Below are 14,955 nucleotides of genomic sequence, written 5' to 3'. Positions count from 1 at the left end.
GTTAGCGGGTCGGGCTGCTGTGCTAAGCGAATAGGGTTCAAAAGCAATCGTTGGGAGAACTTGGGTCGCTGATTGCATGCCTATGTGTGTCGCTCTTCAACGAATCCGTGACGTCAACATGGGTCATTGGGGTAGCGGGACTGGATCTGTCGAATACATATGTACCGCACTCTTCAAGGAATCCCTTTCACGCTGACTTGAAGCTCTGCGCATGAGCCACTCGGTCTTCAATGAGAAGGATCGACATTTGGGGTAGTTGGTATTGGTTGAACATCTTGAAGGGGCAGCGCAGAAAGACGATGACTGAAGGCAGGAACACACAGGACAGCGCTGAACTCACAACTAACTTTATTCGAAAGCATACATACACTTATGTACACAACCCATGGCCACGTGCTCTCCCATCTATGGCGTCATTACATAAGTGTATGTATGCTTCCGAATAAAGTTAGTTGTGAGTTCAGCGCTGTCCTGTGTGTTCCTGCCTTCTGTCATCGTCTTTTTGCGCTACCCCTTCAAGATGGTCTTCAATGAGCCATTCTGTACCAACTTGGTTTTCTTCACATTTTCACGGTAACTAACCAAGCTATAATTTCTTTTCCATAAGAATTATACGGTCATACCAGCGTGGCTACAAGATTGAACAATTTCTTCGCTGATCTCAAGGCAACATAGTCAACAGCTCCACCAGATCACGGATGTTATGTTGCGGTTCAGTGTACATCTTCTACGGGATCTGCAGAGATGTGGCCCTCGCTGTACCGTAATCACCCCACCTTCAACACCAACCCAGTGTGCCAAGTTCTCTAGAAGCTTGGTGCATCATCTATGTGCTTGCGTCCTTTATGGCGTCATGGTTGTTGCATCGTTATCATTCAGGCTTTGTCATCCGACTCTCGTCGTGCTGTCGTAGTCGTACAGTTGCTAGGCGCTCGTTGTTGCCGTCGTCGTCACACCATGATCGTCATAAAAACTTCGTGATATAGTCGTTGCCATGCAATTGTCGTCGTCCTATCGCTACTATGATCGTCCTACAGCCGTGTGAATACATTCGTTGCCGTACCGTCGTAGCTACGCCGGCGTATTTCTTTCATCTGTGGTTGCATCGTCTTCATTCCAACTTCGTTCCCCAACTCTTCTCGTACATTCCTCGTTGCGCAATCGTCATACAGTCGACGTCGCACCGTTGTGTTCATGTCGTTGGCGCCGCGCTGCCATTTCACCGAAGCCATGACGACCGAAAACCTCATCCCGTGGTCTTCATTTGACCGTCTTCGTTCTTTCGTCTTCACTGCATCTTCGTTATGTTATCGTAATCATACTGTAGTCATGAAATCATGATTTTTTTGGAAGTTTCCAGCCATTATCATCGTTGCGTCGTCGTCGTCGAAGCCATACACTCATACATTTAGTACACATGCCCTTATCGTCGGGCGGTAGTCGTTTTACCATTATCATTTCACAATCGTTATCTCAGTGCTGTCACGCGTGGTCACCATAACGCCTTTGTCCTTCCATCACTGCCGTTCCTTCGTCATTCCATTTTCGTCACTTTGTTGTCGTTATACAGTCATCGCCATGCCGTCATCCTCACGATTGATCTTAGCAGGCAAGTGTCATAGCAATGTGGGTCGATATGGGAGACAGTGTATGAGTGTATCGCCAAAAGCGCAACTATCAGAGTGGTCGTGACATGTTCTAAGCAAACGTGACAATGTGGCGCTACATTGCTTGAATGCAAATCGAATTACCGTCGACGGTCATTGTGGAATGGGCACTGCCGTTTTTTTTTTGTTCCTTGCACCCGCCTTCGAAGCACGATGCGTTACCGGTTGGATATAACTGCGGCGTTGCTGGCATCGCTGCGATGTGACCAAAGGATTTTCGAAAATGAGCGAACGGAAAGCAGCTGAGGTACCCTGATAAGAATGAGTTACGACGTCTTTCTCCGCAACCTGCAGATTACGAATAGAGTGCGCGGATGCAGAGTCATTTTCATACATATTGACACGTGCACTTCTTTGCCTTTTCCCGTGATCGCTTTTCACCAGCTAACATGGATCACTAAGATCACATGACAATATAAATGACGCATTTTAATAATGGTAATGCCTGTGTTTGCATAGCGTGGGCTTAGTTTTCACTCCTTGAAAGCAGCATAGCCACTTCATTTGCTTTTGCTTCCAGTAGTTACTAGAGGACTGGTAGTGAATATACTGTGGTGTGTGGGACAGGCAGGATTTGCATCGTATTAGATAAATTACAACTCAGAACTCCTAGTTAATAGGAAAGCAAAAAGCCAGCAAGTGATAATTTTCTCAGTTTATAATCGCATTTTTTAAAAGAAAAGCAGGCGCGCACATTGATGCTTCGGAAACATGAGCAAGAACAGTTTGCGCTAAATGCTGTGGCGATCTTCTTTACGCAATTGCACAGTGGCCCGGAATTTTGCACTGACTAAACGCAGATAAAATTGCGCAGCTCACGCACATTGTATAGTGGGGTTGATTTTTGGAACTCGAAGAGCGCGTTGTAATGTCCTTGGAATCGCAAAACTTGCGTTCAGCTATGGGATGCAATATTTATTTATTTATTTATTTGTTTATTTAAACAATACCGCAGGCCAGTAATTTGGCCCTAGCAGGAGGGGCTTCAAAGTATACATACAACGAAAGGAAGATCAACAACAACAAAAATCAACAGAAAACGAAGGCCGTAGCAGTGTTCAAACATCGAAGTTTACAATATGAGACTCGAGCACTTTCTAGAAGTCGGCGGATTCGAAAATCTGTCAGGGCAAGGGATTCCATTCGGACACAGTTCGGGGGAAAAAAGTGTACTTGTGTGCGTTGGTTCTAGCGAGAATTGGCGATAAAGAGGATTCATGGCTGTGTCTAGTTGTCCTTGTCGATAACTGTTTTATGCAATTGGGAAGTATTAATTTAGTTTTTCCTGCAAGACAGTTGTAAAAAAAGCCAAGACGACCAATTTTTCGGTGAACCTCGAGAGTCGGTACATAGTACTTCTGTATCAATAAGGATGGCGAATCGCGCCTTTTGTATCTATGAAAAATAAATCTTATTGCCTTTCCTTGGACTCTTCGGGTTGCATAACATCCTTCTTATCATGGGGATCCCAAACTTCAGCAGCGTACTCTAGTTTTGACTGAATGCATGTATTGCAAGCTAACATCTTGGTACTAACTGGAGCGTGTTTAAGTTTTCTCTTAAGGAAACACAGCTTCCGCAGAACTGATGAAGAAATGTCCAATATATGCTCCGACCAAGCAAGCTTATTAGTTAGAGTCACACCTAAGTACTTATATTGGGAAACTTCTAATACAGGCTCGTCACGGAGCTGATAGGAAAAATAACTATGACATTTTTTTTCTTTGTGACACGTAAAAGTACAGTTTCCTCCTAATTCAGCGCCGTAGCCCAACGCATACACCAATCATCGATTGCCAAAAGAGTTTTTTGGAACAAGAAATGATCATTTGTGGGTGATATTTTCTTAAAAAACAGTACAATCATCAGCAAACATTCTTATGCATATATCATGAGGCACTACGTCCACCAAATCATTAACATAAAGAAGAAACAGTAGCGGACCTAAAACCTGTGGACCCTGTAGAACACCCGAGGTAACAGACAGCGCACTAGACGGACAATGATCAATTTCCACAAACTGCTTTCTATCAACTAGGTACGAGGCGATCCACTGAGTAATGTATGAAGGTAACCCTATACACCCTAATTTATACAATAATTTTCCTTGAGGCACTCTATCGAAGTCTTTCGATAAGTCTAAAAACAGATTGTCAATTTGACCAGACTGGTAAAGTACACTCGATATCTCGTGTACCGTCGAAATAAGCTGTGTGGCTGTAGCTAGACCTTTTCGAAAACCGGGCTGATGGGGAGACAAAATATTCTTTTAGTAACAAATTCCTGAATAAAACTCATGACTATGTGTTCCAAAAGCTTGCAACAACTACTAGTAATTGAAACAGGACGGTAATTTTTAGGAAGCAGCTGGTCGCCGGTTTTATGCACAGGCGCCACACTGGCAGCCAGTCGGCTGGTACGACACCAGAAGTTATTGAAAAGTTATACATTCCGGCAAAAAAATTTGAGATTTTTTGATCGTAACGCCCCAAAAATGCATTTGACAGTCGGTCAGGGCCAGTGGATTTCTCATTATCTAGCTTCAATAGCATGGCAGGAACCCCCTCACTAGTTATATTCAAATCATTTTCTAATACAGGAGAAACATTCGTCAGGTTATATTCGTCACGTGTTGAAAACAGATTGAAAGTACTGATTGAACGTCTCTGCAATAGGAGTTGGGTCATCCAGAATTTTATCATCAACTTTGAGTTTCTGAATCTCCTTGTTACTTTGACTTAGGTAGCGCCAGAACTTTATGGGATCACTTTTCTTTTCTTTTTTTTTCAGTTCGAAAGCATGCCATTAGGCATAATAGGATCACTTTTAATGAAGTAATGAAGATCCAGAATTGCATTTCCACAGGTGTAAACTCTCATAATCTGATGAAGAATAAAAGTAAACATTAGATCAACTAGAGCGCCAGCCGCTACAGAATATCCATACTGCATGGTATTCCAATCAATGGATGGCAGGTTAAAATCTCCAGCTATAATTAGTTTTTTGTCCCGGAATTTTAGCAGGCGATCATATAGCCTGCTCAAAAAGATGTCCTCAACATTCGGAGGTCGGTAAACAGCGCAGACAAAAGCGTGTCACCTTGTAGTGACACCCTTAGAAGTAGACTTTCATGATCACAGACTTGTTCAGCAGCAGTAACTTCAATATTATCGTTGCGGTGATATAGTGTTATCACCACAACGCCACCACCACAGGAACCCCCGTCACGTCTGCACAGCCTGTAGTCCTGCGGCGCAACTTCGTCATCACTAATTTGATGATGAAGCCAAGTTTCAGTTACAACACATATTTGAGGATTATGTGACAAAAGAAGCGTTTCCAATTTTTCTATTTTTTTTACAATGTTCCCAGTGTTAAATACAAGCAGAGGAAACTCACGTTCCTATAGTCGCTAGCTTGTTGAGATAAGGGTGTGCGTCTTCTTCACTGCCTTGCGCGATTTAGAAGTGTCGTCCCAATAATACAGTTGTTTGTCAATGCCGATCTTATCCTGTACGAGCGATACCTTCCTGCCCATATCCTTATCTTGCTCCGCACCATACCAGAGCAATTTCCTTTTTCGCAGCGTTTCTGAGCAGTAGTCATTTTGAAGGCTTATGCTAGTTCCTTTAAATTCTTTAGCATTGCTCAAGACTGCCTCCTTTTCTTTATAATTTTAAAGTATAGAATTATAGGCCGCTTTTATGAAGGTTTTCCTAGTCTATGGGTTCTAGCGATTGATACCAATTTTACTTCCAATTTTTGCTCGAAGACATTTTCAATGACTTTGTTGCGCAATACAGCTTCAGATTCGTTTGGTTCTTCTGGAATGCCGAGGACAACAAGGTTACTCCTGCGGCTTCGATCTTCGAGGATTACAGCCATTGTTTGTCCCTGCGTGCTGAAAAGACAGCATCGTGCATTTTCGGCCGCAGTGTTATTGTTACAAGCGGCCCGGCTGATGTATTAATTTATTTTACAATTTTTTACACTCGAAATCAGATGTCATTCAACCCCGGAAGATAATCAGTCGTAGCGGTTTCTGGCGTACGTTTGTGCCTCTAAATTTCTACGGGTACCTAGGTAATAGCAGAGCAGCGAAATTGAAACACTGGCGATGACATATTTAGTGATACAAAGCAAGTTCCCAAGAGAAAGGCAAAAGAGAACGCTAAGTATGTTATTCGAAGTCGTGATATATCATCAATTAACGTTTTCTATTTTGACACGGCGAAGTTAAAATCTGTCATGAACATTTGTCATCTGCACGACTCACCAGTCAGGTAGATCGCACTCTTCTTCGTACTGAGCGCACCAGCTGCTGTTTTTATAGTAAAGCGTTCCTTCAAAGCAGTCACATTTCGCATGGTAACCTGTGCACTCCTGCTTGCCGTTGGGGCAGTCACAGCCAGCACATCGTTGATTAGCGTCCTTCATTTTCCTGTATTAATTGAACGCAGGAGAATGCAATTCAAGCTCGCTGTAACGAACAATCGTCTAGCACTTCTAGAAAGACACGTCAAAACTTCGCTACTTGCCCAGCTGGCATGCTCAGGCAGTAAAGGCGTTCCCGGTACGTTGAAATTATGCACTTCACCACTGACCCCTTTAACGCCGCCCCATCAAAAATGTGACTCAGTTCAGTTGCCTCGTCCGACTGAATTGAATCGAAGGCAGCTATTTAGGAAAGTCGGCTCTGAGTATTCTATGAAGGAATAATGTTTCAGCAATGCCGTTGGACACAACTACGCCTCGTTACATGTGAAAGTGTGCCAAATTAGAAACTAAATAATCCGGTTTTACGTGACTATGATTGTGAGGCACGCCGTAGTGGGGGCTCCGAAAATTTCGACCATCGGGGGTTATTTAAGGTGCGCATAAATCTAAGTTAGCTCCACTGATTCCAATGCTTCAAGTATGGCGTCATGAAGAACGTTGTCATAGGCTCCCTTTATATCTAAGAACATTGGGACAGATAACATTGGACAGATCACATGTCTTTTGGTGTTGAACTTAGGTTACCTGATCGATACCGTTGTCGATAGAACATCGGTAGCGTCTAAAGCCAGCAATGGCGTCTGGGGTAGATATCCTAATGTTCAAGGTACCGTTCAAGTCTGGAGAGGATCATTCGCTCCATTACCTTCCCAATGCAACTTGCCAGCGCAATTTGTCGGTATGAAGTGATATCTAAGGGAGACTTGCCAGGCTTAAGAAGCGGTACCATGCGGCTTATCTTCCAATCTTGAGGACCTTTGCTACAAAGGAAAGCCATACGGGTTCCTCCAAAGAAAAGCCTCGTAGATGAAGAAAAATTCGTCCTTGTCCGGGACTCAAACCCGGGACCACCCCCTTTCCGGGACAGCCGCTCTACCATCTGAGCTAACCAGGCGGCTGGCAGATGACAGGGCGAAGTCGAATTTGTCGACAACACGAGGCAAAGGCAAGTGTTTGACGTAGGAAAATTGCTACAAAGAAAACCCATACGGGTTTCCTTTGTAGCAATTGCTACGAACGGGTGGATGTCTGATTTTCCATTTATTCATTATTTCTCTCTACCTTGCGGGTTTTCGCAGAACTACTACGTCAAACACTTGCCTTCGCCTCGTGTTGTCGACAAATTCGACTTCGCCCTGCTATCTGCTAGCCGCTTGGTTAGCTCAGATGGTAGAGCGGCTGCCCAGGAAAGGTGGTGGTCCTTGGTTCGAGTCCCGGACCAGGACGTTTTTTTCTTCAGCTATGAGGCTTTTCTTTCAAGGAACCCGTATGGGTTTCCTTTGTAGCAATTGCTACGAGCAGGAGGATGTCTGATTTTCCATTTATTCATTATTTCTCTCCACCTTGCGGGTTTCCGCAGAACTACTACGTCAAGTGTCTATATCAGTGCTATCGGAAATAACACCTCTTGACCGAAGCATACTTGTTAAAGCGGTCTTACCAATACCATAATTATTGCTATCAATATGACATCAATCATTTTTAGAGCGCATCTTTTTACTCCCTCTTTCCATCCCCCTGAGGAGGGTAGTCAACCAGACGCATTTCTGGTTAACATTCCGGCCTTCTGTCTTTATTTCCTCCTCCGGCCCCTAGAGCGCAGCTCCTGGCGCCCGTTCCTCCGGCGAGCGTTGGCGTAGTACCTTGTAACTGGGCGAACGGTCACAGCGAGTGATGAAGCAGAATACGAAGCGCAGCGGGAGATAACAGACGACGGTAGAGAAGAGAGCGCGAGGAGGAAAACCGAGGAGGAGGATGCAGCGGCAGCGTCGGGCGCAAAGTAGAGGAGGATGGTATGGCGAAAGCGTGAGAACAAAAGCGTACTGCCACGCAAGATGTGGCGTGCGGCGATGATGGCTACGACATGGCGCCCGAGTAGCGCGCGGCGTCGTCTCTATGGAAACAAAGCGCTGCGGGAGCGGAGCTCAGACGACTGCGTCGTGCGCGCATCTGAAGAGCGGCCATACATCGTTTCCCTCGTGCCATCTAACAAACACGGTGTGCTATAGAACGGTAAGCGGGAAAGAACAACTCTATGAGAGCAGGTGCGCCCGCTGCAGAGAATGCACCATTGTTTGCAATGCCGGGCGCACGTTCGTTTCAGCGTTTCGATACACGTGGAGCGGATAGCTTGCACAAGAAGCTCTAAAATTGGCCGCAAAATTCGAGCGTGCTTGGCCATTTGCATACGCCGGTCGGCTTTAGAGGCACTTCACGATGGCAGAAATCTGCGTTGGTACGCTGAGCAACTGTTCTAGAAGCCTTAATCGAGACATGCGTAGAGCAGGTGCCGTTCGTGCGAGCCACCACACAGGAGTTGGCGCAATTTATTTCTTGTGGTGGCTTCTTCCCAAAGGTTACAGAGGCACTTAAGTTCCCTTACGTGCAGTGAATGCGAAAGAAGTATGGCTCCTCCGTGCGATAGTTTTCACTCGGGCATCTGCTCGAATTTGTAAAAGTAAATTTTGAGGGTGGGCACCCCAAATTTTGGGGGTGGGTTGCCTAAATTTCATGGGTGAATTGCATCAATTTTGGGAGTGGGTCAAGTTGTTTGGGACGTGGGTGAACTCAATTTTCGAATGGGGCAATGCCGATTTTGCGGGTTTGGCCAAATCAATTTCGGGAGTGGGCCAGGTCGCTTTTCAACGTGGGTGGTCTCAATTTTCGAATAGGGCGAAAAGAATTTTTTGTGTGTGGGTGACCCTAATTTTTGGGGTGTGCCGAGCCAACTCTTGAAGCGGACCAGAGAGGTTTTAAAGGTGGGTTAACTTGGTTTAGGGGTCATCACAGCCAGGGCCGATTGCCTTATCGTGTGCATGTAATGCTGTGGAGCTCTGAGTATTGCCACGGCTGGCACCGTTTAGGTATGGGCGTATAGTCCGTATATTTGGAAAAGTGATGTAGATGCTACCAAAACAACTAATATTATTAAAATATGCACATCAATATATTTCACGTACACAGGGCTTGTATAAACAAACATTTTTATGGTTATAACGAGAGAAAGATAAAACCTGGGCCTCCGAAAAACCGTTTTAGCATAAGCGTTCTCTATTTAACATTGTACTTGACTGAAAACAAAAAGAAGCAGTGTGCGTTGTATGTTCCCTGCATGAGCTTGCATTGTGAGTTCCTATCGGATTCTCGGTGCGTGAAATAATAGGCAGGTTATCAACGGTACCAGGGATTTAGCTTGCGTATTGAATCAAATAGAAATAAAAGCGGAGCTGCAGGATTGTCAAAAAGTGTTGATTATATTCGGAAAATACATGAAGCACCTATTTACAACATGGAAAAGTGAACTGCACAGTAAGAAACGCCAGCATGCGCACGAATTGCGAACCTTAAGGAACAGAGTTGGTACTTCCATCTTGAGGTAGATTAATGAATCTGGTCTCACAGGGTTAGAGGCACGAAGGCCGAGAAGTGAAAAGTCATACCAAAAATTGTCTTCCCTTCGTCGCCTTCTAAAACAGTCCTGTCGCGACCCTACGCAATTGACAGGGTCATCTTCGGGGTACACGACACCATCTCTGCAGTGGCACTTTGTACCAACAGTGCACCTGGATCGGCTGCATTCGCAGAGAAGGCATCCGCTGTTGTTTGCAAAGTGCTTGTGCCTGCGAATAACAAATAAAATGTCATGGTACCTAATAGGCATAGCGCCGCATCAATTTATACTAACTTGTGACAATTTCGATTATCACAAAAACGCCACCACGGCCGGTTCGCAAAAGGAGGAGGATCGTTTGTTCAGAAACACCAGCCAGTTCAAAGACATCATCATATGTAGGCGTACACTGTAACAAAAGATAGGGTGTCCGGCCGAAACAAGGCAAAGGTTGGGTTCGTGCCCAAGTTGGTGCTGTCCGATTTGGTTCCGGTTCTATTACGGTTCAGAGAAATAAAATGTCATTACCGTTTGTGAGCTGGCTCACAAAGGCGAACCGGCACTCGAACCGATTCGGTGCAAGAAAGCTTTTTGGTGACTTGCGGCATAGTGCTATCGACTTGTGCTCATGGCGCACTCGTTGGCTTTGTCTTGAGGTGGAAGAAATTGGCTTCCTGACACATGAGAGACAAAAATGTCGATGTTTTTTTCTTTACGGGCATGTCAGTCAACTTCATACATACATACATACATACATACATACATACATACATACATACATACATACATACATACATACATACATACATACATACATACATACATACATACATACATACATACATACATACATACATACATACAATGAACTAATACAGGCGGTCATCTTAGGCAGTGTCGCTGCAATAATGTGCTGTATGCACTGCCTGAACTCGTCGTCGTTCTTTTTGGCGTTTCCTTTTATTTTCATCATTAGTGACTTATGCGAAAGGAGTATAAATTTTTAGGGATCTTCAGAAAGAAACTTTTTTACTCGAGTAGAATACGAGGGTACAGCCTAATTGCTGGTATTGGGATGGCGTCAACGCGGGCATTGGCTGCGTGGTTGCACGTTGGATCCTTTTTTTTTGTACACCCGTCGAAGTGTGATGCGTGCCGCTTAAATAAAGCCTCCGTGTTGTCGCCATAGCCGCGCGTTCAGCAGTGACTTTTCTGAAAACGAAATATCGGAAAGCAGCCAGGTCTCTTTGATAAAAAATGAGTAACAACGTTGTGCTTTTTTAAAACTTGCAGGTTACAAATAGAGTGCAGAGATAAGAACACGTTTTCATTGACTGATAAAAGGCAGACCTAATTAGTGAACATAGCTCTCTGCCTAGCGCGGACTTTATTTCCACGCCTTGACTGCACCACAGTGAGCACATTTTTTGTTACTTCTAGCAAATAAAAGTCGACTGGTGGTGAGTAAACTGTAACATGTGGCTCTGGGTTAATTTGAACTGTATTACATAATGTACAACTCGACAGTTCATGTCCACAGCAAAGAAATAAGTCAGCAAGTTACATTTGTGGCAGTTTGTTAGAAATAAAAGCAGGTGAGGACATTGATGCGGCAGTCTCTGCAGAATCGCAAGTGGCCGAGAGTCTTGGGCTGAAAAAAATTTCCGTCTCACGTACATCGTGTGCTGGGATCGATTTTTAGAAATGGAACAGCGTTGTATTTTTGGAGACACCAAACGTGCTTTTAGCCATGAAACGCAAGGAAAGCAAATTTCCTGTGTCGTTTACAGCTGTTGTCACCGCATACTGTGATGACAGCATCCGCTAGCGTCCGCAGCCTTATTCTTAAAAGAGGCCGAGCTGGTGTAATAATGAGCTTTCATATTTTCCATTCTCGAAGGCACCATTTTCTTCAGTCTCTGTGTGGCCTGGCGGGTGTGTTTCACTGTTCATCTATATGTAAGTAGCGAGCTGGCCTAACGACCAAAGTTTTAGTTTCAACAGAAGCGTTAGTTCTGCCTCGTCACTGAAATGAAGTTGTGGCCACAGAGCACAACTGTCATGGCCGAAGTAAGCTGTGCAAGTGTCTCTGCAGAGGTGGCCGTATAGCTATACGCACATGCCTATCATCTATCTTGATTATCGCTCACAACGCAACTTGTGAGCTGGAATAATGTTTTTGACTGAAAACGAATTTCTTCAAAAAATCGAGTACGCATATAATAACCTTTTGTATTTCCTTTGTTTGAACCTTTGAGCCAAAACGGTGTGGTTATTATTTTTTTCGGTTCAGGTTTGATTTGGGTTCCTGCACGCTCCAAAATTATCAGTTCACGCTTGGTTTCAGTGACGGCTAGAATTCTGGTTCGGATACGGTTTTCGGCTCGGGTTCGGTTCGATACCTTGATAAATACTCCTCGCGAAGTTTGCCAACGCCCACAAACGCCCACTATTAAAATAGCGTTGCTTTGAACTGGGCACACATTATTTTTTTTCTTTGTAGTCGTCCTGGCCAGAACCTTAGGATCAGTTCCACAGTTTTCCAATTTTCTGGCTTTGACTTTTTTACTACAAATTACACGCATTTCATCGCCATGGCCTCCGCTCAAATAGCTAGAGGCGATAACTACATGGGTTCGTCTTGGTTTATGTAAAACGTTCCCTTATTTCCGTCTACACAGTACACCAGAAACATTGTCATGTGGCATGCGGTTCTGCTTAGCGCTTATGCAAGATTTAGTATTGATATTTACTAAATTACCAAACCACTGCAGTTCTGATATCAAAACAAGCAAAATGACGCGAAGAAACAACGAGACAGAAAACTGACAGGACAGTTACATCGCGTTTCGCTGTACCCTTTTACAACATAGCGACTGCGAACAATGCTAGAGAAAGAAATAGTGATATCCCAGCTTGTTTCTAAGGCACCCCTTTGTACCTGTAGAGTAATCTGTGTAAAGGATTAGCTCCTTACAAGGAAGTGTCTGTGTGGACCAAGTGTTCGAAATTTTATTGCCAGTTGTAGAGACTCCCATCCAAATCCGTACGTTCATGGTGGACGCAACAAATATGACATGCAACTCACAGAAACTACTGATGAAGTTTACTGCTGAGGTCATTATTCACGTCAAGTGGTGTAAATAGGAAATGTTCGTGATAAATAAAACATTAAGAAACTGCATACACATTATTGGTGCGCTTGAAGCCAGTTATAATAAACATTGTCTGATCCAAAGAGTATGTTTGCAAGACGTTGTAGTAATTATTCCTCTGATCACACAAAATGATATGCAACGTCGTATATCGCAATCGAGAAGTAACGAGCTGATGTGCTAATGACATGAATTTTAGTAAGCAATCACTGAGGTTGAGAAAACTCTGCGTTTCGTGCGAATTTCGTGCTTATATATTTAGAGCAGAATAAATTTCTCCAGAATAGTATTCAGCTCGTTGTCTAAGATAGGGGCAAGTATGCCATTGGGTGCGGTTATTACAGCTTGCCGTCACGCAGACCAAACTTGGGGACAGTATGATGAGCAGGAATTTTAGGACACAAGTGGGCAGCCTGTGGGGGGAAATGTTTCATTAAAGTCGGGCTCGGAAACCAGAACTCTATAGTGAACTTGACTCCATGTAAAATGATAAGGTCACTATGTGTGGTGCTGCAGCATAACATTTCTTAGTATGGTTGCTGAAGAAAGAAGAATGAAGCCAGCTCTAGCGGAGTGAAATAATTCACTGAATTCTGCTGCGCCGAAAACACTCACCAGTCAGGCGTGTTGCATTCTCTTGCATGTCGGGGGCACCCATCGGTGTCTTTGTAGTAGAGAAATCCTTGAATACATTCGCATTTGTCATAGGGATTTGCGCATCTGCGTTCTCCGTTAGCACATTCACATGTAGCGCAGTCCGGGCCACTCCAACTGCGGCTGCCCCTAGTAAATTAGAGTAATTCGATTTACAGTCTATGACACTGTGATAACTTTTCTCGTCTCTGTTGAGTAGGCTGCAGAGTGCACAGTAGTCAATTAAACAGCTAATGCAGTCTTCGATATTATGCAAGCAAAAGAGACATTTTGTGTCCGTTATGCATGCGCTTTGCGAGTGGTCTGAGGCATTTGTGAGTATTTCACTAGCCGAAACACGTTCACTAAGGGATGTCGCCGTATGTCAGAGCACAGAGTAAAAACGATATTCGATGGCGTTCATTCCTGATACTCACGGCTAGGTCCGAGCCAATGTGGAAATAGTTAAAATAAAATACGTAGAGAGTCTTCTTGCAATTAGATAACATACTTGCGCGGCTGTTGGTTGTAGTACCTTCCGTCAAAGTTACTTGCGCTGACATTTGGTGAGCTTGCCACGAAGAAGAAGAAAGCCAGGTGAAGCAGAAAGAATTTCATGCTAGTCTTATGGAGAAGTCCATGCAGTTGTGAATTAGAGACCACGAACAGGTCGTTAATTTCATTATATTTCGTTGTTTCGGCATGGTGAAGGAAAATGGCCTCGAGCTCGTTTGCGGGATTTCAATGTGAAATCCCGCAAACGAGCAAAATGAGAATTTTCATTTAGTATTTTACTGAACCTTTTTATAATGACTACCCGGCCAGAGTTTATTTTGCGCTATTCCAAAGGATCGAGCTACAGCTGCGGTTTACGTTCCCATTTTCCCGCTGTGTCTCGAGGGCTCTCTTAAAGGGCAACCATTTGTGAAAGTTTTACGTAATCTTTAAAAATAGGCTGTAGCAGATGGCGTAGCTCTTCTCCTTCGTCTGGATTATTCGAAGAGGCAGACGTTTCTAGCACGCAAAATCGAAACACGTATTCAACTAATTTGCATCAATCGACTAAATAATTCCTAATTTGTTACTTTACGGAAGATTGCAATTGGCAAATTGTAGCCCGTGAGTTTGCAAGATGCATCCACTTGAAATAAATTAGCAATAATGCACCAGTTTCGAGACATTATTTTCCAAAGTGTGAGACGAAAAGCATGGGCGTTCCAGTTACTTTTTCGCTACAATACATAACGCAAAATTTTGTTAAATTCTGCGGTTCAGAATTACTTGCGTGGAACGGGCCTCGAGTGCTCGGCTACCTAGTCCGAACTCTTACTCTACAAACCCACAAGGAGAGGTCGTAAAACCCTGCGTGAAGAGGAACGGGAATATTCCAAAATACGCATTACATTGACAGATGGTTCTCCCGTACCGCACGTAGAGAAAATTAGAATCCTAGGGTTACACCTGCAGGCAAACGGCCATAACGGAGAGATGGTGCGAATACTTCGTCGTTCGGTAGATGACACGATCCGACTCTTGCGTCGCATCACGAATAGACGCAATAGTATGCGTGAAGAGTGCGCGGTCCGTCTCGTGCAGGCGCACGCGATAAGCC

General features: G+C 44.2%; 1 protein-coding gene across 3 annotated transcripts in view; it reads right to left on the bottom strand.

Moving 5' to 3' along the window:
- The window catches only part of LOC135914495 (laminin subunit gamma-1-like), a 33,261-nt gene extending 19,185 nt beyond the window's left edge, over positions 1-14,076 (bottom strand). Inside the window, exons 1-4 of one of the 3 annotated variants that reach the window (XM_065447381.2) lie at positions 13,879-14,075; positions 13,326-13,493; positions 9,605-9,784; positions 5,944-6,108 (exon numbers count right to left, since the gene is read on the bottom strand). In XM_065447381.2, the coding sequence (XP_065303453.1) occupies positions 5,944-6,108; positions 9,605-9,784; positions 13,326-13,493; positions 13,879-13,961 (596 nt within the window). In that variant the 5' untranslated portion in view covers positions 13,962-14,075. Of the gene's footprint in view, positions 1-5,943; positions 6,109-9,604; positions 9,785-13,325; positions 13,494-13,854 lie in introns of all 3 variants that reach the window. The other 2 variants (XM_065447380.2, XM_065447382.2) reach the window with 2 other exon arrangements.
- Between the last annotated feature and the right edge of the window lie 879 nt (positions 14,077-14,955).

The sequence above is a fragment of the Dermacentor albipictus genome, chromosome 8 (assembly GCF_038994185.2).
Source record: "Dermacentor albipictus isolate Rhodes 1998 colony chromosome 8, USDA_Dalb.pri_finalv2, whole genome shotgun sequence".
Taxonomy (NCBI): Eukaryota; Metazoa; Arthropoda; class Arachnida; order Ixodida; family Ixodidae; genus Dermacentor; species Dermacentor albipictus.
The sequence above is the reverse complement of the archived record's forward strand: the minus strand, read 5'-3'. Positions and strand labels throughout refer to the sequence as shown.